The sequence below is a fragment of the Corvus brachyrhynchos genome, unplaced genomic scaffold (assembly GCF_000691975.1).
Source record: "Corvus brachyrhynchos isolate BGI_N302 unplaced genomic scaffold, ASM69197v1 scaffold114, whole genome shotgun sequence".
Classification (NCBI taxonomy): Eukaryota; Metazoa; Chordata; class Aves; order Passeriformes; family Corvidae; genus Corvus; species Corvus brachyrhynchos.
The window spans coordinates 5,879,700-5,901,729 of NW_008238337.1; the positions used below are offsets into that span (position 1 = coordinate 5,879,700).

Sequence of the window (22,030 nt, forward strand, 5' to 3'; positions counted from 1 at the left end):
GGCTTTAGTTAATGATGGGAGTAAGATTATGTCAGAATAACTTTCTCATACTTTGTGACATAGGGGTGCCATCTAGTCAAGTATAGTGTCTGATCAATCTGTTACCCCCTAGAGATTCTTCTGAATACTTGTGAATTCTTATTAGAATAGAAAAAGCCTTACAAATTCTTTAATGACCAGGAGCAGATTAGTCATTAGAATACCTCTGTTTGTTGTTATTGGATCTCATTTTCAATGATTAATTTAGTGCTATGCACTTCAAAAATCAAGGGAGAATATAAGGCACATGCATTGTAAAGAGTCTCTTTCCAGTGTTAACTGCTGTGTTTCCCCTTCTGTAGGGAACTGGGGCCCTCACCTTGTTGTTGTCCGGAGCTGTAACATATTGAAATGGGAACTGGAATTGAAACGCTGGTGCCCAGGGTTGAAAATACTTCTCTACTTTGGGAGCCAAAGAGAACTTAGGGCAAAAAGACAGGTGCTGTATTCTGCAACTCTTACGCTGTTGCCTAAGACCTTTAGCCTGTATTTATCTCTATGTTCCTTCCATGGTGATGTGATATGAGGAGTTTTAACACACTTCATGTTGGTTTACAAAGAGATTCACACCTAATGGTTCTAGATTTTCAAAGGCATTTTTTGAACCCTTTAGCATTGAGCAATACTTGCAATACTTCACCTGCTTTCTGAACTGACAAAAATTCAAAGACCAAGACTTACTTTTAGAATGTGTTGGGTCATAGTGTCTTTTTTAATGAAGAAGTAGCTGGTTGTAAGATATTTGAGAGTTTTGCCTTAACTTTTCTGTCTCATCCTTTCTTTCCTTTTCCATAGGAATGGATGGAACCCAACAGCTTCAATGTGTGTATCACTTCCTACAAGCAGCTGTTCAAAGGCCACACAGCATTTATGAAAATGCGATGGAAATACTTAATAGTAGATGAGATGCAACAAATAAAGAATATGACTGAGAAGCACTGGGAGGCACTTTTCAGTCTTCGCAGGTACAGAGCAGAGAATTGATTTCCTGCTGGGAGTGGGTTTTTCTCTTCTCATGTGACACAGTTCCCTTCTTAAAAGAAAACTGATTAAAAAAAACCTCTTTTGACTTGGCCTGCCCAAATTCCTGAGTAACGTGCACCTATAGAGAGATAACTTTATTTGAAACCTTCAGGATTCAGAGAAATGCTTGAGTTCTTTTTGTTTCCGCTATCATAACACTGTAATTCTTCTTTGCTGGTATTCTGTGCTCCCAAACAGATCCCCTGATGTTCTGATACTCTGTGATGAAGCAGCTAGTTTGGTGGTATATTCAAGGTTGAAAAGATACTTTATCCTAGGTTTAATTTAAGTATATCTACATGATTCTTCTGTGTATCTGACAAACATAAAGGCGTAGTAATCAGTCAATTAAAAGTCCTCTTTTGTTCACAGCCAGCATCGGTTGCTTCTGATAGACACTCCTTTGCATAACACATTGATGGAGCTGTGGACCATGGTACATTTTTTGATTCCGGGAATCTCCAGACCTTACCTGGATTTTCCAGTAAAAGCACCTAATGAGGAGAACCAGGATTATTGCCATAAACTGGTCATCAGGTTGCACAGAGTATGTTGTCATTTTTTCTCATGTGTCCTACTGCAGAAGTACTGCTGTTGAGGAGAGGGGGAATAAAAATACGTGTTTCAGATCAGAATTTGTGTCCTTTCTTAACACTTTTATCAGTTTAGACAGAAAATCCTGCTGACAGCAGGGGGTTCTGCTACCAGAAGAGTCAGGAGATTTTTAAAAAAAATAATACAGGGCTCAGATTTTGAAGCATGATATGCAGAAATTAAAGAACAAATTAATGTCTATACAACTGTGTGCATAGCAGTATGATTATATATAGCATATGCAGTTTATCACATCAAATCTGTTCGGTGTGAATAGGTTTAGCTTCCTGTTGTAAACTCTTTGAAGTGAGAATTCTTTTCCTCTCAATTCTGAAACGTTTCAGATGATTCAACCGTTTATTTTGCGGAGATCAAAGAGAGATGTTGAAAAGCAGCTCACAAAGAAATACGAGCACGTGCTGAAGTGCCGTCTGTCTAGTCGACAAAAAGCTATGTATGAGGATGTCATATTACAACCAGGGTAAGGGCTTAAAACAGTAAATGTAAAATGCTGTCACTTTTAGTGCTTAGGCAAGTAAATAAATGATTGTCATGGTGGGAAGTGTTTTAGTGTTTCTCTGAAATTTTCCATTATGGCCCATGAATAGAATGTGATTGCCTTATAGACTAGAATTACAGCAGGTGATGCTATGGCCTTGTGGAAAACATGCATTTACCTCTGGAACCTAAGAATTGAGTTATGATGGTCAGGTCTGCTGCTGCACTGTTTTAACATTTGTCTCTAATGAGTAGTTCTTCATTTTTTTAAAACCCAGAGTTTTTCCTCACCACCCCCCTGTCAGTGGTAATTGACAGGTGCAGGGGTGAAACAGAAACAAAGGAGGGAGAGGACAAGGGAGCTGGATAGGCTGTATTTGATTGTAAGGCAGACCTAGGTCTTTAAGTTCCACTTTTCCAAATTTACTTTTGGTACAGTGCTGCTTAAAATACTGCAGAAACCCTTGGTGAAATCTAAACTTGTTTTAAGACTTTTGCATAACATACTGCATTGCTCATTCTCACCTTGCTGATTTAGGGACATTTCCATATAAGCTGCACATAAATCAGCTTCTTTCTGTATAATTTATTTGGTAGAACCCAGGAAGCCCTCAAAAGTGGACACTTCATCAGTGTCCTGCACGTCCTGATGCAGCTGCAGCGGATTTGTAACCACCCTGATCTGATAAACCCCCGACTTTCAAGCTCCTCTTACGTATCAGAAACACTGGAATACAGAACAGCCTCTCTGGTGCTGCGAGCCCTGGAAAGGGATATTTGGAAGGTTGGTAGAAAATGTTTTTTTCCCCTCTTAGTGCCCTGACAGAATTTCAGTACTTACTATTGTTTTCTTATATGTCGTAAGTCTACCTGAGGTTTATAAATAGAAGGAATTCCCTCTTCCATAACTGTGCCTACCAAGTGTGTTCTTGCTGCATCTCTTTCTTTTTTTTGTCATAGTGGTTTGAACTTTTCAAGTGGTTTGTAAACAGTAATTTTTCATGAACTACTTGGTCAAAGGGAAATTAGCTTTGCTTTCATCATGCTCATGTTTTCAGGAATTTTCCAACACTGAAGTCACTCTGGGTAGCGCTGTGCTTATTTATGGCATTCTGCAATTTTCTTTTTGCTTTCAGTAGCTGAAGGAAAGCAAGATTTACTCTTTTTCACCTAAGAGTGAACATTCTGTTAAAGTGACTAATTAGTACCCTTCTGTCAATCCATTTGAAGTACCATTATTTCTGTTATTGTTAAACAAGCAATCGCACTCCTTGAGATGATTAAAAAAATATAATTAAAAGGAGTGTGAGTAATGGAGCAGCTGAAGTTTTTGTTTCATTTTATTTCCATCCTTTATATTTTTCTACTCCTAAATTACAATTTGGCATTTAAGCTTGATAGTTAACCTTCAAATAGTTCTATTTAATTGTTTGGAAACTACGATATATGAAGAATTGTTAAGTGTGCCTTGCTTTGATTTCCATAAGTGGCTAGTGATGTCAGCTCTTTTTCTTCTAATGCTTAAAATGGGACTGTCAGTTTAAGATTTATTTCCAACTTTTCTAGACAGTTTTGACTAATAATTAATAGTTTATTTCTTAAACTTAAACTATTTCAAGTTAAAAAGTAAATATATATCAATTTAATTCAACATCGAACATAAAGAGGACTTAACTGTTTGGGTCATCACATAAAACAAACTTAATTTTCTGAAATCCCCAGGAATCGGACCTGTCTCTTTTTGATCTCATTGGAATGGAAGACAAAATGACTCATTACGAAGCACAAATGTTGCCAAAACAAAAAGTTACTAGAAAGTTGATTGAAGAAATCTACAGCTCCCCTCCACCACCGGCGAGGCCCAACCCAGTGAAGCTCAAACCAAGCAGGTATGTGCACCTGCACTCCTTAGCTAGAATTACAGCAGCAAAACGTGATTCTCTTGCAATCTTTACTGAGTTCTCTCTGCATCTCTGCTAATGTGATTTACACAAAAGCTCAGGCTTACCTTTGCATTTAATTATTCTCTTGCTTTCTTGTTTACCTCTGAAAGCAAGAATTTTTGTTTTTTGAGGCATGGAGTTCCATTTGAAGTTTGTTAATGGATTTCCCATAGTCCTTACTGCACCAGCAGATGAGCTTTGTTCTTGGATCTTGTTTATGGCAATGGAGTGTTGTTTTGCAAAATTAACGTGAGGATAATTCAAGACTTAGTTGGGCCTACAGTGTCAGCTGTGGTCTCACTGTTATGTAAGAGACATACGAAGTTTTATAACAGTAAATTTTTTCAAAGTATTTCTCTCCTAGTAAAGTGTTCTCAAAGTAATGTGGAACTGTTTATCTAATGCAAGAGAGCTGCCTGATGACCTGCAGCATATTGATGTCTCTCTGGAGATTATATGGGAGCCCTTTTTTTCAGCTATCTTCAGTATCTTTTTCCAGATACTGACCTAAGCCTCTTTAAGGTGTTTGTTGTAATCGTGAAGCATCCTGCATTAAATTGGGTGTATGGCAATGAAAGTTTTCTTTCTTGGATTTAGCAAAATCACTTTCTACAATGTTTACTCAGGAAGTTTGTGAAGTGATGAGTCTTGCCAGCTTCAGCCATCTGCAAGAAAGAGATTAGCATCTGACATGATCAGTTTATATGTTCCTTGGGTGACAGAGGTTGTTTCTAAAGGCCAAGCTATGATCTTCCTATAGCCTTTGACTTTTCCTGTTCTTGTCAGGTTGTTCCAGCCCGTTCAGTATGGTCAGAAGCCCGAGGGCAGGACTGTAGTTTTCCCAAGCACTCAAGTCCAACGAACGGTGACCACGGCGACGGTGACTCAGCAGGGACAAGTGCGAGGCAGGTCCCCCATAGCTACGGTGTCTTCAAATCAAGGTAAGGGACTCAGTGCCACCTTGGTCACCTGCACCTCTGCATAGACAGATACAAATTAGTCTGTTTAATAGCACTCCTTTTCCCTCTAGCTTAATGGTCTAGAATACTAATGGCTTAAAAATACCAACAGACTAATTGCCAGTAAAATTCCCCACTAGTTTCTACAGTATGATCTGCCAGTGTAATGCAGAACTAAACTTTGTGTAACCTGTTAGCATATGGAGTAAATATGCCACAGTTGGTATTTAAATCCTGAAGACGTGTAATGTTCTGTCAAAGATGGGATTGTACAGTGCTTCTCTGTATTTATTTAGCCTTTAAACAATGCTTTCCAAGTAGATAATGTTGTAAAAATAGGATGGAGTTAGAGGTGTGGCTAGCAATCCCAGTCTGTAAGGACAAAGCCGTTCTTGTAGCCATTTGATTATCCTGTTGGAAGGTTTCTTTTTAATGCAGGTTGTTTAAAAGAGCGGAGTTAAAACCTCTAACAGCTTGCACAAACAACCCTTATTGATTGCAGCTGCAGCAGCACAGTTTCAGACAACTCAGGCTTCCACCAGTGCTCCAAGACACCAGCCCGCAGTGACCTTCACCACAGCAACTAGCGCAGCCAACCCTGTGAAACCGCGGGGCCAGACCTCTGCGCCGGCCCCGCAGCCGGGCCAGCCCCAGCCACAGCCACAGCCCCCCCCGCACACCATCCAACAGAGTGTGCTGCCTCAGAGGCTCGTACTGACCTCTCAGGCCCAGGCACGGTTGCCTAGTAAGTGGCCTCCCCTTTCAAGGTTTCTCCCACCTTTGTACTACAATGAGGTTAAGTTACTAGGCACCCTAAAATGTGTACAGAATCGTTGTTTTTTTTTCACTCTTCTGATTAGCCTTGCTCAGTATGTTGCTTATGACCAAGGAAAATCGAAAATTGGATAAGAAACAATAGAATTGCTGTGGACATACATTAGCGGTGTCAACTTAATCTCCTATTTCTGCATGTTTCTTCTGCTGGCAAGACTTCCTTCAGACCAAATGTTTTAGCTCTCTCCTAATTATTCCTTTCATGTTAAACACTAATCCATCTGCTAAAGGCCTCTCTGGCAGAGAGGAGCGTCGCCACTGTTAGGCAGAGAAAAGCGATGAGGCTTTGCTTTAAGGTTGTATGTGCACTGCCTATTAGCATGTGTAGAGAGTACTGAGCACTGATGTATTAATTTTATCTCTGGGGTAATGCACTGCCTTTACAAAAGCTGAATTTTGACACCAATATTTTTTCAGTACCGTAAAACTTAATGCTGAAATGCCTCTAACATTTCTGCATTTAAATCACAAAAAGCTTGGTGCTTGCCACTTTGAAGCTTTTTGGTTTGTCTAAATGCAGATTGCTTGATATAAATCATGTTTCATCAGCAAATTTCAGATGTGTATTGACTGTGCCACACATACGAATATTTTAATTTCTTCCTTGAAGCTTCCTTCATGCTCTTGAAAAGGCAGTGAAAATCACTTTAATGTCTATACTTGTTCTGTTACAAAGTGTCACATGAGTTTTCAGGTAGCTCTTAACTTTTTTGCTAATGAAAGTGGTAATTTCTAAAATGTTGATGTTCTTACCCTTTAAACAATCAGCTTCTTTCCAGTTTGTCCAACAAATATAGAAAGCAATACCTGCTTAACTTTTATATGACACTTTTGATGCACTAAGTATAATTATGCATGGAAGGCGCTTCAGCACCAGTTTACTAACCAAAATGTAGAATTGTGAATATTGAAAACTTGCCTACCACTTTGATTTTTTTTTAATGCCTGTTTCCCTCCTTAACAGGTGGTGAGGTAGTAAAAATAGCCCAGCTGGCTTCTATAGCAGGAGCACAAGGCAGGATCGCTCAGCCAGAGACCCCAGTGACTTTGCAGTTCCAAGGGAACAAGTTCACTTTATCACACAGTCAACTCCGCCAGCTCACTGCAGGGCAGCCCCTGCAGCTACAAGGTACTTATTTCAACACAGGCAGTTTGCCATTATTCAGAATGCTCATGTTTTGATATGGACACCACGTTCCTTGTTGCTGTATGTTGTGGAGATTATTCCATCTCCAGTGGTTATACTGCCCTGCTCTTCCTATTTTCTGCGTGAGACAGGGGTGTCAGGGTAGCTCTGGTTTGAAGATAAATGCCTATCAAATGGAAGACATGGTTACTTCCTTTTTCTGTATTGTATTTCAAAAATGTTACTATTTGATCTGTTTTCACACCCGTGCAGTACAGCTAAAGTAAGGTGAGGCATTATTTGATATGAACTCCCTGCTGAGCAGAAACAGACAAAACTGAGAACATTCTTGGTTTGTTCTGAAATTGTGTAAATAATACTTAAAGTTTGGCGTGCTTCTGAATTTTGACCCAACTATTGCCCTGAGCTGAATGCTCTACCAACAATATATTTTGTTCTCAAATCTTCCTTGCTGTTGGTGTGTATTGCCAAATTTAGGAGAATCTGCATATCTTGATTCTCTGTGGCCAACAACATAAATAGAGGGACTGTTAAGTGAAGATTTTTTGTTTGATTGGATTTTGTCCAAATTCTGTATAAATACCTAGATTAGAATGATACCCCTATGACATGAAACTCCTCTTCAGCTGTGAATACTTGGGTGTTTCCCTCCTTTTTAGCAGATTGGTGTAATGAACGTGTCTGGTAAACTTTAACATAGTTTGAAGTAGTAATGATCTGTTTGCAATGGTAATAGATTCTGCTAGAAAACATGAATTCTTTCCCACTCTCTCCACCCTAATGTGGTTTAAAATCCTCCACTGCAGGAAGTGTCCTTCAGATTGTGTCAGCCCCTGGGCAGCAGTACCTGAGGCCTCAGGGCCCCGTGGTCATGCAGACGGTTTCCCAAGCAGGAACTGTGCAGAACGCCCTGAATGCTTTAGGAAACCAGCACCAGGCAGGTGTCCCAACTTCCACTGCAGTCACACAGCAAGGTGGGTTTTCCAGCCTGAAGAAATGTCTCTGTCTAAATATTCAATTGCTAAAATCACATTCATATATAACTCAGAATTCTGTAACTTGAGTTCAGAAGTGGGTAAACTATGAGGCAAATTCTTCCAGTTTGTACTCAATGTGTGCTAAAATTTTAAGAAAATTTTTAGTACAAACTTGGAGAGCATGTAACTTAATTATAGGGGGATTTTTTGCTAGTTTCGCCTTTGGTTAAATTTTTGTGGGAAGAAGTAAATTTGAAATACTTCGTTAATTTTTGCAAGGAAAAATCAAGGGTGATTATTTTTTATACTGGCAGAGAATGTCCAGTAATGCTCTCCATTTTCCCACTCTGATTTTATCTAATTTCTTTCACTTCTCCAGCTGATCAAGCTGCAGTTTTCCGTTTCTCTCTGTGAATGTTGCTTGGGTATTTGGTGCCTTGCTGTAAATGTGGTCAGTTCCTTGCTTAAAAACACAACCAAGATATTGATCAAAAATAATAGAAAAATTAATGCATTTACAACAAAACAGCAGATTATTAAATGAAGGTAAATATAACACTTGGAGTTCATTCCCTGAAAAAGGCCATCTGCTGTAATTTTCTTGGGATATAAACCATTCCTTCAAAATGGTGTGATGTTCTTACAGTGTAGTTAACTGTCTGGGAAAATACCTGCTAACAGTTGAATTCACAAGAATGCTACTGAGATTCCATCATATGATTTCACCAATTTGTAGATAACACTGAATTGATGTGTTTTCTGAAAAATCTGAGATGATTTGCTTAAGATAAGTTAAAACAATCTTTTCCTGAATTGGAACGTTTTCTATTTTCTATTGTGCTCATATTAACATTTTCTAAATGTTAACATGTATTGCACTGTACATGGAATTTTGAATAAAGTACAAATGCAGCACAGCACTTTGCTTTGTACAAAGCAAAGTAAAATTCCTTTGATCTATCTTGGATTTTTGTGAGAACAGTTAGTGTAAATATCTGTCAGAGATGTGGTGTGTAACAAAGTACAAATTTACAATACCCAATGGACATTCAGACTAAAAATTTGTCTGCAACAGTGATGTGTTACAGCTATGAAATGTCTACTTATTGAAAATAATAAATGAGAGCAATTTTCAGAAGAATAAATATATAAACACAAGGTTTATCCTCAGTTTGTATTCCAGGTAGAGCTACAGTGACTAACTTGCCATCTGGTGACATGGGAGCAGTGTTAAAACCAGCACCTTTGCATGGACAGTCACAGGTACTCAATTTTTATTTTCTTGTGGGAGCACAACCTTTCCGAATCAATTGTAAGTCCACGTCATAGTTGGAAGCTATAATTTGCAAAGCTGGAATCAATTAAAAACTTTGATGATTACAGAAGAGGTAAATAGCCCAACTTCTGTCCATGTTTCAGGTTGACAGAGCTGATGCATTTATCCATAGATAAAATAAATTCTGGTGTATAAAAGCAGCTGACAGCTTTCTTGTGCTGTGATAGACAGGTTCTTGTAACTGTTACATATTTTAATTGTGTAGGGATGCATAAATAAAGAAATCATAAGTTCTTTTTTGTGTTTTGAACACAATGGCAAATTGGGCAAATTTCTATAGATTTCTAATCTTAACAAGTTTTTAGAAAAGATACTCAAGCAACTTACAAAGCATAGGGAAACATCAAGAATATATCAAAAGCTATGAAAATGTACTTTTAAAAAGCAAGAAGATACTAAACTAAGGTAGAATTGACTCTTCAATCTGAATTGAATTCAGCTGTAGTCTTTAGATTTTATCAGAAATTTATGCCTTTAGTAATTGGCCTAAGTAGCAGTTCTACTTGAGGATCTATACTCTGATCCTGATAGTTTCATTCTAAAGAACCTCAAACCCCTCATTTATTGTGATGAGCAGCAAATGTGGTTTTTATTCACCTTTTCTTGGCAAAGGAGACATATGAGGAGAAGAACCGGCTCTTGAAGGAGCGCCTGGACAGGATCTTCTCCGGCAACGAGCGCCGCTGCTGGCGGGCCCCGATGTACGGCCGGGACGTGCTGAGTGTTTGCTCTCTGGCTGGAGACAGGAAGGCCTCCCAGCTGCCTTCCAGTGAAGGCAACAGCTGGAGGTGGGCTGGCTTTGTCAACTGCTGCCTTTCCTCAAGTGCCTCTGGAGGCCCAAGTAACCCCTTGCGGGAAATGATCCTGGGTTTGGTTCAGCAACAGGAATCTGTAAAGGATCTTGTTAACAGGTAATGTGTGACTCTGCCTGGCATCTGGTTATTTCGAAAACACCTTTCAAAAAGGCTTAAGTTTCTCTCGATGAGCTTATTTGGTTTAGACTGGTTTATTTAGCAGTAAACGACATGCAGCATGAAAGTAAAAAAGAAGCCACTTCTGTTTCCTTTGCATCTTTATAAGAAATGTTTTCAGGGTCTCTTTCCTAATTTCAAGCCCAAATTCAGCTGACCATACTTAGGCTTACATTTTTATGCTTTGGATTTACTTGAACAGGTACCTCTTGGACCCAACTAACAAGAGTTAAGACCCAGAGATACAGAGAGAAGCTAGTTTAGCCAAGACTGACTTTTATTGCTATGCCTATGATTATTGATAATCAATTTATGTGTTGCTTTTAAATTGGAATTCCTTGTTTTGATGCTTTTCACAGGGCTCTCTTTGTGTTGCCAGCTGCAGTTGCTGCTCCCCCATGTTTGTATGTAGCAAATCCTCCCCCTTCATACAGTCACAGACTGAAACTCCTTAAGCAAAGCCTAAGGCAGAAGGCAGCTCCACACTTGCATCAGTTGCAACAGCTGACAACTCCTCACTTGCTGCAGTTCCCTGACCTCCGGCTGGTGCAGTATGACTCAGGTAAAGGACATTTGCTGACAATATTTCTGTAATTTCTTGTGTCACATGAATGGAATTTCTGTATAAAACTCTTTATTGGTTTTTCTGTTTGAATTACAGGAAAATTAGAAGCTCTCGCTGTCTTGCTTCAGAAGTTGAAATCTGAAGGGCGCCGTGTGCTGATTTTGTCACAGATGATTCTGATGCTGGACATACTGGAGTTGTTCCTGAATTTCCATTTCCTCACATTTGTGAGGATTGATGAATATGCCAACCAGGAGCAACGGCAGGTAAGTGTGCCCTACCAGCTGCCCACTGGTATAGCAGTATGTGCTGCCAAGGCTTTTATACACTACAACAGGGAAAGGAAATTTGCCTCGTTTTGTACTCAGTTTGAAACACTTGACTTGTTTTTATCTGGGTTTTTTTATTAGGCTGTAGTGAATTTGGTTTGGCATTTTATTTTGGTGTGTGGTTTATTTAGTCCTTGCTTTATTCTGTTCATGTAGGAGCTGATGAAAATTTTCAACAGAGACAAGCGCATTTTCTGTGCCATCCTTTCCTCTCACAGCCGTTCCACGGGAGTCAATCTTGTCGAGGCAGACACTGTTGTGTTCTATGACAATGATCTGAACCCAGTGATGGATGCAAAAGCTCAGGAATGGTGTGACAGAATTGGGAGATGTAAAGATATCCATATATACAGGTGATGGTGACAGTCAGTGTCTGCTCTTTAACATGTTTTAATGTAAGGTTATTTCAGACAGTGCTGCCCTGTATGACCTGGAATAAAGTGGAAACAGTGCTGAAAATCACCTCCCTTCAATAAAAAAAGTTGCCAGGATATCCTGTGAAAAAGTGGGGGGGGTTTAACACCAAGTGTAATGAATGAATCATACCTGCATGGGTTTTGTCTGTTAGCCTACATGGAATTCTATAACTTTTCCTTTATGTTGTTGATTTTTTTTTTAATTAACATAAATTATTAAAAGAAAGCCCTACAGTAGCGGTGGTAGTGTGTTGTTTTTCTGGGCCTGCACCATAACTAAAAAAACTCCCAGAAATTATCACATTTTAAGAGTATAGTGTTATTCTCTACGGACAATTTATCTTTTTGTTTCTGAAAGCTGTTTTGGAAATGACTTACCAGATTTCTCTTTTTTTTTCGTTTTTTTTAGGCTTGTCAGTGGTAATTCTGTAGAAGAGAAACTTTTGAAAAATGGCACAAAGGACTTGATCAGAGAAGTAGCTGCTCAGGGAAATGACTATTCAATGGCCTTTTTAACACAGGTAAGTTAATATTCAGAATGCATTGAAACACGCATGTCTCAATGTTTAATAAATTCAAGCATCTGTGTTGGAGTGTTTAGAAGCAGTTTAGTAGAAGTCTGTCTGGGCTAGAATTAATAAGGAAACATATTGGATTTCATGATTGCTTGAACTCTCAGTGTTGGGGCCACATTCTCTAAAATACCATCCATCTGTTTTGTTCTGTTATTTGCATAGTGATGCACAGATATCACCCATGACTTAAGATATTGTGATTTCTTCACCCTGCTGCAAAATTTTGCAGTGTTTGCAAGGATGAAGGTCTCAATAGCTTTAAAAATGTGAAATAAGAAGTTTGTGTATTTAGAGAGATAGGCTCTCAGTTGCTGCTCTGAAGATGCACGAGGCAGTGACTCCACTGGTGAAGCCAGACCATCCCAGCTGGCACTCCCAATATAGAAAAAAAAGTAGAATGCTCCCAGTAACTGAATGTATTTCTCTTTTTTCCTTCTATTTAACAAGCAAACAATTCAGGAATTGTTTGAGGTTCATTCTCCTATGGAGGATTCTGGATTTAGAGTGAAAGCAGAAGAATTTGTGGTACTTTCTCAAGAGCCGTCTCCAGCAGAAAATATTTCACCTAAAGTTGCAAGACCATTCATAGAGGTAACGATTAACACATACATTAAAAATACAGCTGTGCAACGTTAGTATTAAACAACTGACTGATCTTGTTTTATTTGGGTAAATTCTGTCTCTTTTTCTGATAGTTTTATGCTCTTTTGTCAGAGCCCAAAAGCCCAAAGCTGATACTTTCTGGGACTATTTCTCTTGCTGCAGCAGAGTCTTAGTCCAGACATTTGTGTGGCATTTCAGTGAACTCCTTATGGAGTTTCTTTCCATATTTTTGAATTCTTAATTATTTTTAAAATGTATCTTTCTGAAAGGCCCTCAACAGCATTGAACGAGAGGATGAGGAGTCAAATGATCACATTCAAGAAATAGGATCTGAGTCAAGCATTGAACCTTTAATCTCAGAGCTCTGCGAGACAAAATACAATGAAGAGCCCTCACAGCTGCAGGAGTTAGTTGCTGTCGTGGATCAGGTACCACATCTTCCCTTGAATATCTGTCTAAAAAGTAATGTTTAGTTCAAATGTTTCAATTTCTTTGCAGTTTGACTTTAAAGCAACTTTGTTGTCTATTCCATTAAATGGACAGGAGATCTCCCCCTGATTTAAGATGTTAAGATGAGTCTTAAGGAGAGCTTTGATACTTCATGTAACACTTGTTTTATTATCCTTAAAGTAACATTTTTTCACTTTGATACTGCCCTCAGCTGACTCCAATTGAGAAGTATGCTTTGAATTATCTGGAGCTCTTCCACGGTTCATTTGATGACAATGAGCCACGGTTGAGTGAGGTAAAACAAATCTTTCTTTTCCATGTTATTCTGCCACAGAACAACTTTTATTATATTTTCAATATGAAATGGAAGTTTCTCCAGTGATGTGGAATATATTATAGGCACTTCTGTGATCTTTTCTTGCTATACCTTGTGAACAGCATAATGTCTTACAGAGAGCTTATTATTTTGGGATTCTCTGGTTTAAGCAGGTGTCAGTTCTTAATTTCTTTTTTTATGAAATGGGAATTACTTTCAGCCCAGCTCAGCAAATATTTGTTGTACTCCATTGATAGCGAGGGAAAAAATTTCATTAATTTCAGTGAGCTTGTGTTCTGGTTGTCTTCATTGTTTTTATGCCATGAAGATTTTTTACCTTTTCTTTTATACCCCTGTTATACCTTTTTACAACTTCGGTATTCTTAGTGCTTTTTGCCTACATCCTTGGACTTGTTTGTTCAGCTAGGGGACTAAACATTTTAGAAGCTTTGTAGTTAAGGGTTAGTGTGCCCCAGACCCCAAGGTCCTCTCCAGAACACATTCTGTAAACCAAGATAGAACCACCCAGGGGAAGGTTCCTTGGGGAGGGGGACTCATTCAAGGCTCTCATTGGGGAATTTTTGATAGATGTGCTAATTAGTAAAACCTATAATGTTATACCAGATCATTTGGGGGTTGTGCATTGTGGTGTGCATAGAGGTGCATTTGACCTGGACGTGTGCACCTAAAGATCCTTAAAATAAATACCAAGGTAAAATCCCTTTTTCCCTTCTAACCATGTTTGACTCTTGATTTTAAGACCAGGAAAAGGCATCAGTTTAACTGAAATTCTTTGATTGCTTTATATTGATGGTTTAAAAACCCTCAACAAAGGCCAAGAAATATCTTCTAAATGATTGTGAAAGTATCTGTTAAGAAATTGCTGTAAGATTCCCGTGCCTGAAAATGACAAAGTTCAAGGCATTTATATGTTCCTGTGTAAAGTTTCTAAGGAGTCTGACTTTCATCTAGATGGAACTGAAAACTGCAAAGAAAGCCTGGGAAGTCCAGCATATGAAGGAGTTAAAGGAAAGAGAGCAAAAAATGCTTTGGGAGGATGAAGAGGAACTTCTAACCTACACTCGGGAGGATGCGTACAACAAAGTAATTGCTGATTAGTCTTGTCTTTCTTAACAGTGTATTTCTTAACAGTTACTCTGAGAATACCTGTTCCTTTCAGACTTCAGTTGGATCATTTGAATTGTGTTCTCTTTTTGCTGTGTAGGAGTATGTCTATGAAGGTCCAGATGGACAAACTGAAATTATGCCAGTAAGTAAAAGTAGCACCAGGCAGCCTAAACAGGCTTTTTATTTTATGAAACCTAAAATAAAGATCAGTGGAGAGTTAACGTTGCAGTAATCACAAATTTTGTTCTGTGCAGCTCTGGACTCCTCCTACTCCACCTCAGGATGACAATGATATCTACATAGATTCTGTTATGTGCCTGATGTATGATACCACCCCTATTCCAGAGTCTAAATTGCCTCCAGTGTACGTCAGGAAGGAGCGTAAACGACACAAAACAGATCCGTCTGGTGAGTGTTTCTTCAAAACTGTTCTGAGATTTATTGCTGATAGTTTAAAAAAATTGGAGGTTTTCATACCTTCTACATGTCTGGTCCAGTAAAGATGGGATTGGCAGATTTGAAGAGATGAAAATTTTTGTCTCACCATGGCCTTGAAGCAGTGGAGTTGCTGCAAGGCCCACTTCTTAGGGTGTGTCTTCTTTTTAGACATAAAAGTGTTCTTAAAAGGACAGTTTTAGAAAACAGGCGTTCCATTTTGTGAGTTAGGACAGGACTGGTCTTACTTTATAACAGGCTCTGTGTAGTTCCTGACCGTGCTTTTCAGAGGCAGGGGGGAGTACTCTGTAAGCGTAGGAGCATTTTGCAGCTGAGGAATCAAAGAATGGTAGTATCTGTCCACCAATAATGCTTTATTTTTTGTCTTGGCAGCAGGTAGAAAGAAGAAGCAACGTCATGGGGAGACAGTTATCCCACCTCGTTCTCTCTTTGATCGAGCAACCCCAGGAATGTTGAAAATGCGCCGAGAGGGCAAAGAGCAAAAGAAGAACATCTTGTTGAAACAACAGACACAGTTTGCAAAGCCTTTGCCAACTCTTGTCAAACCAGCCACTGAAGCTGGACAGGATAATCCAGAGTGGTTGATCAGCGAAGACTGGGCACTTCTGCAGGTCAGATAATAGCTGCAGCTTCTGCTGTCATTGTGTTTTTATTCCTGCACTTTATCTCTTCAAGGTTATTTCTAATTCATAATGGCATTTTGATGACATAACTTGGAACAGATTGCCTGTCATTTGTGTTCCTCTAAGGAGAAATTAAAGGCTAAACTACAAAATGTACGATTAAGTCCAACTGTTGTTTTAGAAACCACTTACTATTACTCAGAGTAGTTGTGCTGGCTGGACGCTGGATAATGCAGCTAAGGTTCTTCCCACCTTTGAGAGGAGAGCAGCACTTGAATAGCAGCTCTCTGTCCCTCTCATACCAATCTCCAAGTGTTTCCCTGCACATCAATCTGCATAATGGCACCTTATGCTTGTTTATTCTCTGTGACTGTAGGTGAACACAGAGCCTTAGCGCTGAGCTGTCCTACTGTAGTAATGGTGTGTGGGCACATGCAGGTAAGGGAAGGTTCGGAAGATGGCAACGATTTGTCACCTGAAGCTTTTGTACCTTTCTCTGTTGCAGGCAGTGAAGCAGCTGCTGGAGCTTCCTTTAAACCTTGCTGTTGTGTCACCAGCACACACTCCCAACTGGGACCTGGTTAGTGACGTTGTTAACTCCTGCAGCAGAGTCTATCGCTCGCCCAAGCAGTGCCGCAACAGATACGAGAATGTCATAATCCCAAGGGAAGAAGGAAAGGTGAGTTCACGTAGAATGATGCGTCTTGTTTTTACCTTAAGTTGTAGAGTTTTTTTTCCTTATCTCCATAATCACTTGTTTTTTGTTAAACGTTTCAACAGTGTAAATAAATAACTTTTAAAAGACTTTTTAAATTATTCTCATCAGGATTTCCACTTATTTTATGTGATTTCTTTGAAAAGAAAAAGCACCTGAACAAAATCTTCCACAAAAGATCATCTAACTTTCCTTCTTATTTTACAGCTAATGTACGAAGCTAATCCTAAAAAGAAGACAAAAAGTATTTATAAGGTGTGCATTGGTATTCTTTCAAAATCAAATCTAGACACTGTGGTATTTAGCAGCAATGGAGGTGGGCAGATAATTCATATGAGATCCATGTTGAGTGTTACTTGAGTTCTGAAACATCAATTAAAATTCCAAATTTATTTTTCCTTTCTTTGTTGATACAGTGGATTGACACCAGACTTCAGCTTTTGGATTTGATAGATAAATTTTAGATCATGCAAGAAGTTTGTGATTTCACTTAAACTGTAGTTGGCATTTTTCCACCAAACAACCACCATGTATCTTATCCTGATGGTACATAAGATCTGTAAGAATGAACTTCATGCTAGAGTCTAAGTGGATTACAAATATATAGTGAAATTGATGCCTGAAACACCTTTTAGTAAATGAGGATGATAGGATGCTACAGAAACAAAAACAAATTCCATGACTGTGAACGCCTTCTTCCAAACCACACAGCAATTTAGTGACAGAGTTGGGTGGAGAATCCAGACCTTCTGGCTGTAGTCCCATTCTCTGACTGCTAAGGAGGTTTGTCCCTGACTGGCAGTTTCTGCTTGGGAGAAGCCAAATGTTAGAGTGGCATGGTGTGTGGATGTTAACCTAGCTTTGTTGGGAGAGCAGTGCAGTGATGGTTTTATTATCTTATGTGTGCGCTACGCATAACTGTAAACTAATGGGCTCTTGGTTTGGGTACTGAATTAAACTTGCAAAATCTAAACTAAAGCAAAGATTCTTTTTCAAATTAGAGTTTGCCATTTTGTACGTCCCCAAGTGCTGATGCCAGTGTGACCGTGAGAACTGCTCCTTATTTTGCTCTTTCTTTATATATTTCCCATAGAGTTTTGTGTGACAGTAAGTTATCAGTGACACGAGGCAGGAACCAGTCTGTGATAGATATGTTGGAGTATGTTTTTAAATAATCTACGAGCGCGCCTTGTGTTTAAACATAGACAAAATGCCCTTTTGGGTGTGTTTGCAATTGAAAGTTGGTTTGTTTTCTTTTTTTAGACTAAAAACAGTCGCCCACTTCGTACCAATCAGATCTATGCTCAAGATGAGGGTGCAACCCACACACAGCTTTATACTAATCATTTTGAGATGATGAAAATGATTGCAGGGAAAAGAAGTCCACCTATCAAACCTCTGTAAGTTTACCTGGGATCGTTTGATCTCCCTGTCACCACGGATCTCCTGGAAACTGTGTTCTGAATGGCTCTCAAAACCCAGAATTATTCCACACTCTGTTTCTCTGTTCTTGATCTCTCTCTGTGTGTTGTGTTATTGCAAACACCTCCGTATTTTGTGCGTTTGGGTCTCACTGCAGGAATTTGCTCTTTGTCATTAAGAGCAGAACAGCACTCGGGCTTTTTTTTTAATCTACTTTATATTCATTTGCCTGAATTGTAAACAATTTGGTGTCTGCTGTTTAGTAGTACATTCTTTTCTATGTATCTTCCTGCAGTTTTTCTGTATTTACTTAATATTTACTCTCTTTCTTAAATGTCTGTCTGTGTGCAGGCTCCAGTACTGATGGGAATATCATGAAAACTTCACCAAAACTGTAGTGTTATATGCTAAAAGATGTGAAATTAAATATTGGTTTGAAGGTTTTTCTGTCTCCAGTAATACAGTTTTGCTCAATTTCAGACTTGGCATGAATCCTTTCCAGAAGAATCCAAAGCATGCATCGGTGCTTGCAGAAAGGTGAGCACTCCTCATCTTGAAGGATATATAAATTGCATAAAAGTGAACTTTTTTTCCCCTTTCTTTAGGTTTCAGTTATTTTTAAATATTGTGTGTTTTGTCTTCTTACTGTTTCTAGTGGAATCAACTATGATAAGCCCCTCCCTCCGATTCAAGTCGCGTCCCTCCGAGCAGAACGCATTGCCAAAGAGAAGAAGGTATGGTCCCATCTCTGCTGCACAAATGACTGCAGTAATTCCAAAATTAGGCAACAGATGAGGTATGAGCAAAACTGCCTCCTGGGAGCAGTTTGGCAGTACAGTAGGTGTTATGAGCAGCTGCACATGGTTCATGTACAGGGGTTTAGATAGCCAAGGCCCAAAGTGGGACCTTGCCTTGGGTCTGTTGTAACACTCAAACCCATTAAACACTGAGGAGCATCTTTTTGCAGAAGATACTAAAACATGTAAAAATCTTGTTTTATTCTTGACCATTCTGTAGCCTCATTTCTTATGTTATTCAGAAAGAGCTACTTATCCTTGTTTGTGGATGGTAAGTTGCTTGTTGTGCTATGCCCTAAGCCATAAAACCATGACTGAAGCTTGTAGTTTGAAATGAGTCAGGTTGTGTAACGTGGACTTGGAGAGTGAAGGTGGCTTTGTGGGCTGTCTCTGGTTAGAATTTAAGGGGTTTTGTGGTCAGAATTAAAGAGGTTTTGTCTGTTGCTTTAATTTGCTTTAAAAAAACCACATCTTGCTTGTTCCATGCTTGAAGACTGAAGGTGTTCCTTGCCTTGCAGGCGCTGGCGGAGCAGCAGAGGGCCCAGCAGCAGACGAAAGGTAGTTCAGCAGCCACAGGCAGTGGTGCAGACTGCAGTCACTACTGTGGCCAACACAGCAGTATTGGTAAGAAAGGGAGAGCTCAGTGCCTCTGATGTAGTAACTTCAGTTCTTCTGTGTGTGCTGTATTTGTGTCGTGCTTCGTCTGGAAAGTGAGAATTTTAGGTCAGTATAGTGAGATAAAAGGTATTTTTTTCTTGTTTTCTTTCCCTGGTTATGCTATATCCTGGTTTCCTGATTTATTAAGACTGTTTGCACCATTGTAGCAACAGGTCTTGGCAATCTGAGGTGGAGAAACACCATGCAAAGATGATTTTTCCTTTTTCACTTGAGACTTTAGTGAAGTCTGAGTGAATAGATTCACACAGTCAATGAGAAGTGTTTTATAGAGAACTTGCGGAATACAGAGAATAAAAGAGAATGTAGCTGTAAGAACTACGCAGAGCTTAAAAACCGAAGATTTGTTAACCTTTGCAAGGCAAATGAAACGATGCGTCCTACAGGAAATACTGTGGTGGTTTTACTGCAAATTTGTGCAAATTTTTCATATCTTCCTTTAATCTAGAGTCTGTTTGAATGAATCTGATGACTGGTATGAGGCTTTTGTATTTAGAGCCAAGCCAGTTTGCATAGTGATGTGTGAAGGCAGTGGTGGTTTTCCTTTGCTTGATGAAGGGCAAGAGAACAACAGCTTTTGCAGAAAGACACAGAGGATGTGTTCTGACTCACCAGCATTGCTGTGTATGAAGTGCTCAGGGATGTTCCTGTGTGAGTGGTTGTCTGTGGTGTGCCAGAGTAAGATATTGCTCCCTTCTTCTGCTAACAGGGATGTCCAGTGACCTGTGTTTACCACACACTTGGCTGGTCTACAATTGCTCGTTACTGAGGCAGAATGTTGATGCACACATTAGTTGTTGTGATTTGTAGAGTCAATGAACAACTGCAGAAATCTGTGTGTTCCACTGCATTTTTCCTATTTTGTCACTTCTGGAATACAGCATTGTGTTAAACAGCATGGTAGAGTAAACAATGCTCAGTTTCCTTTTATTGTTTTTCTGAACTGTTACCTTAATTGTCTTCTAATTAGGCGGGCACCATTAAAACAGCAGTGACGGGGACGAGCATCCAGACTGGTAAGGACACTTTATAATTGGGCATTGGAGGTGATGGGACATTGGGATTTTCACTTTCAGAATCTCCCATTTAATTCTTTCTTGCTTTCAGCTACAGTGAGTGGAAATGTCATTGTGAACACTGTTGCTGGGGTCCCTGCTGCCACCTTCCAGCCCATCAATAAACGTCTGGCCTCACCTGTTATACCTGGGACGCTGACTGTGAGTAGATCCTGTCACTAGTTGTGTTCCTGGGTTGATCTGGGTTGCATGTTTTAGCAGCATATCTGTTTTCTTCTTCAGCTTTCCATGTTGTCAGAAATTCTGTTTCTTGCAGATTTCATGTGCATCATGGGGTTCTTCATCAGACCCCTCTCTCTTACCAAAACATCAGAACACACTGGAATCGTTTATCAGAAAAAAATGCTTGATATTGTTAAAAATGGTTTATAGGCAAGTGCTGCTAAAAGCAATGTATTGTCATTAACATTTTCAGCCTGTAACTGTTTAGTGCTTTATTAATTATGATCTTTATTATTATGTTAATGGTTTAAGACTATGGATGATAAAGCAAAATATTGAAAGGCACTAAAACCAAATGTCTCTAATGGAGTGAAGGATTTGGTAATCAGCCTGTTGGAAAAAGATTTAACCACATACTGATTTTAAGATGCATCCAAATGGACGTGTTAGACAGATTTGGGCCTTTTTGCATTTTTTCTGTTTGTTTATAAAATTGCTTAGTCCATTGCTAGAAGGTTCCATAGCTGTGTATAAAGCACGGGAATGGAGCAGTAAAGGCTGTGTTCTCTTGCAGACTTCGGGAGGCACCGCCACTGCCCAGGTGGTTCACAGCCAGCCCCGAGCAGCCGCAGCGCCGGCGGCCTCCACCGAGCTGGTGACCATCGCCTCCACCCAGGGTGTCCGTGCCGTGACATCGGTGACAGCTTCAGCCGTAGTCACCACCAACCTAACGCCTGTGCAGACCCAGACAAGGTCTTTGGTGACCCAGGTTACACCGGGTAATGATCCTGTGTTTAGGGACTTTTTCTGGTAGTGCATGAAGGGCCCCAGAATTCCTGTAGGTTGTTTGACCACCGCAGCCCCACAGTACTGGAAGTCTGGAACACAGTTAAACGGGGCTATGATTTTTAACTTGCTTTATTGTTGGTGCTCAGATTACGTTTTTCTCCTGTATTTCTGGATGAAGTGTTGCAATAGAGAGCTTGGCCCGTAGGCATTGCAATTTAAAAATATCATTAACAATCTAGCAGTAAAATATTAGAATTGACTGTCTTGACTAAAAACCATTGTGAAGAAAGGCCTGTGTATTTTATGATCTACTCTGCTTTTACATCATGCTCATGATAATGTGTTCCTATATGTAGTAAATTCACAAAGTGTGCTGAAGCAGAAAAATAAGCATTTAACAGCTCGACTTCTCAGGTGAAATTAATGAACTAAACTGAATGTTGAAGTTTTCTTCTGAGCATTTTGTCTTTTCTTTATTCATAGCTACACCAACAGTCCAGCTGTCAGGCAAAACCATCACCCCTGCTCACTTCCAGCTTCTGAGGCAACAGCAGCAGCAGGCTGCTCAGGTGCAGGTCCCACAGATCCAGGCTCAGGCACAAGCCCAATCTC

General features: G+C 39.6%; 1 protein-coding gene across 1 annotated transcript in view; it reads left to right on the forward strand.

The window, feature by feature from the left end:
• Positions 1 to 22,030, forward strand: part of EP400 (E1A binding protein p400) — a 56,835-nt gene that overhangs the window by 27,560 nt on the left and 7,245 nt on the right. The window contains 33 exon segments of the mRNA XM_017734924.1: positions 342 to 478; positions 835 to 1,004; positions 1,435 to 1,609; positions 2,001 to 2,137; positions 2,752 to 2,938; positions 3,877 to 4,043; positions 4,884 to 5,038; positions 5,559 to 5,801; positions 6,855 to 7,019; positions 7,844 to 8,011; positions 9,186 to 9,277; positions 9,963 to 10,261; positions 10,681 to 10,883; positions 10,983 to 11,152; positions 11,372 to 11,568; positions 12,041 to 12,152; positions 12,654 to 12,797; positions 13,079 to 13,237; positions 13,471 to 13,554; positions 14,548 to 14,679; positions 14,801 to 14,845; positions 14,958 to 15,111; positions 15,532 to 15,770; positions 16,288 to 16,461; positions 17,761 to 17,897; positions 18,400 to 18,456; positions 18,575 to 18,653; positions 19,235 to 19,259; positions 19,261 to 19,340; positions 20,362 to 20,407; positions 20,499 to 20,608; positions 21,204 to 21,408; positions 21,902 to 22,030. The exon segment at positions 21,902 to 22,030 is cut by the window's right edge and continues 29 nt beyond it. Of these exon segments, the coding sequence (XP_017590413.1) occupies positions 342 to 478; positions 835 to 1,004; positions 1,435 to 1,609; positions 2,001 to 2,137; positions 2,752 to 2,938; positions 3,877 to 4,043; positions 4,884 to 5,038; positions 5,559 to 5,801; positions 6,855 to 7,019; positions 7,844 to 8,011; positions 9,186 to 9,277; positions 9,963 to 10,261; positions 10,681 to 10,883; positions 10,983 to 11,152; positions 11,372 to 11,568; positions 12,041 to 12,152; positions 12,654 to 12,797; positions 13,079 to 13,237; positions 13,471 to 13,554; positions 14,548 to 14,679; positions 14,801 to 14,845; positions 14,958 to 15,111; positions 15,532 to 15,770; positions 16,288 to 16,461; positions 17,761 to 17,897; positions 18,400 to 18,456; positions 18,575 to 18,653; positions 19,235 to 19,259; positions 19,261 to 19,340; positions 20,362 to 20,407; positions 20,499 to 20,608; positions 21,204 to 21,408; positions 21,902 to 22,030 (4,776 nt within the window).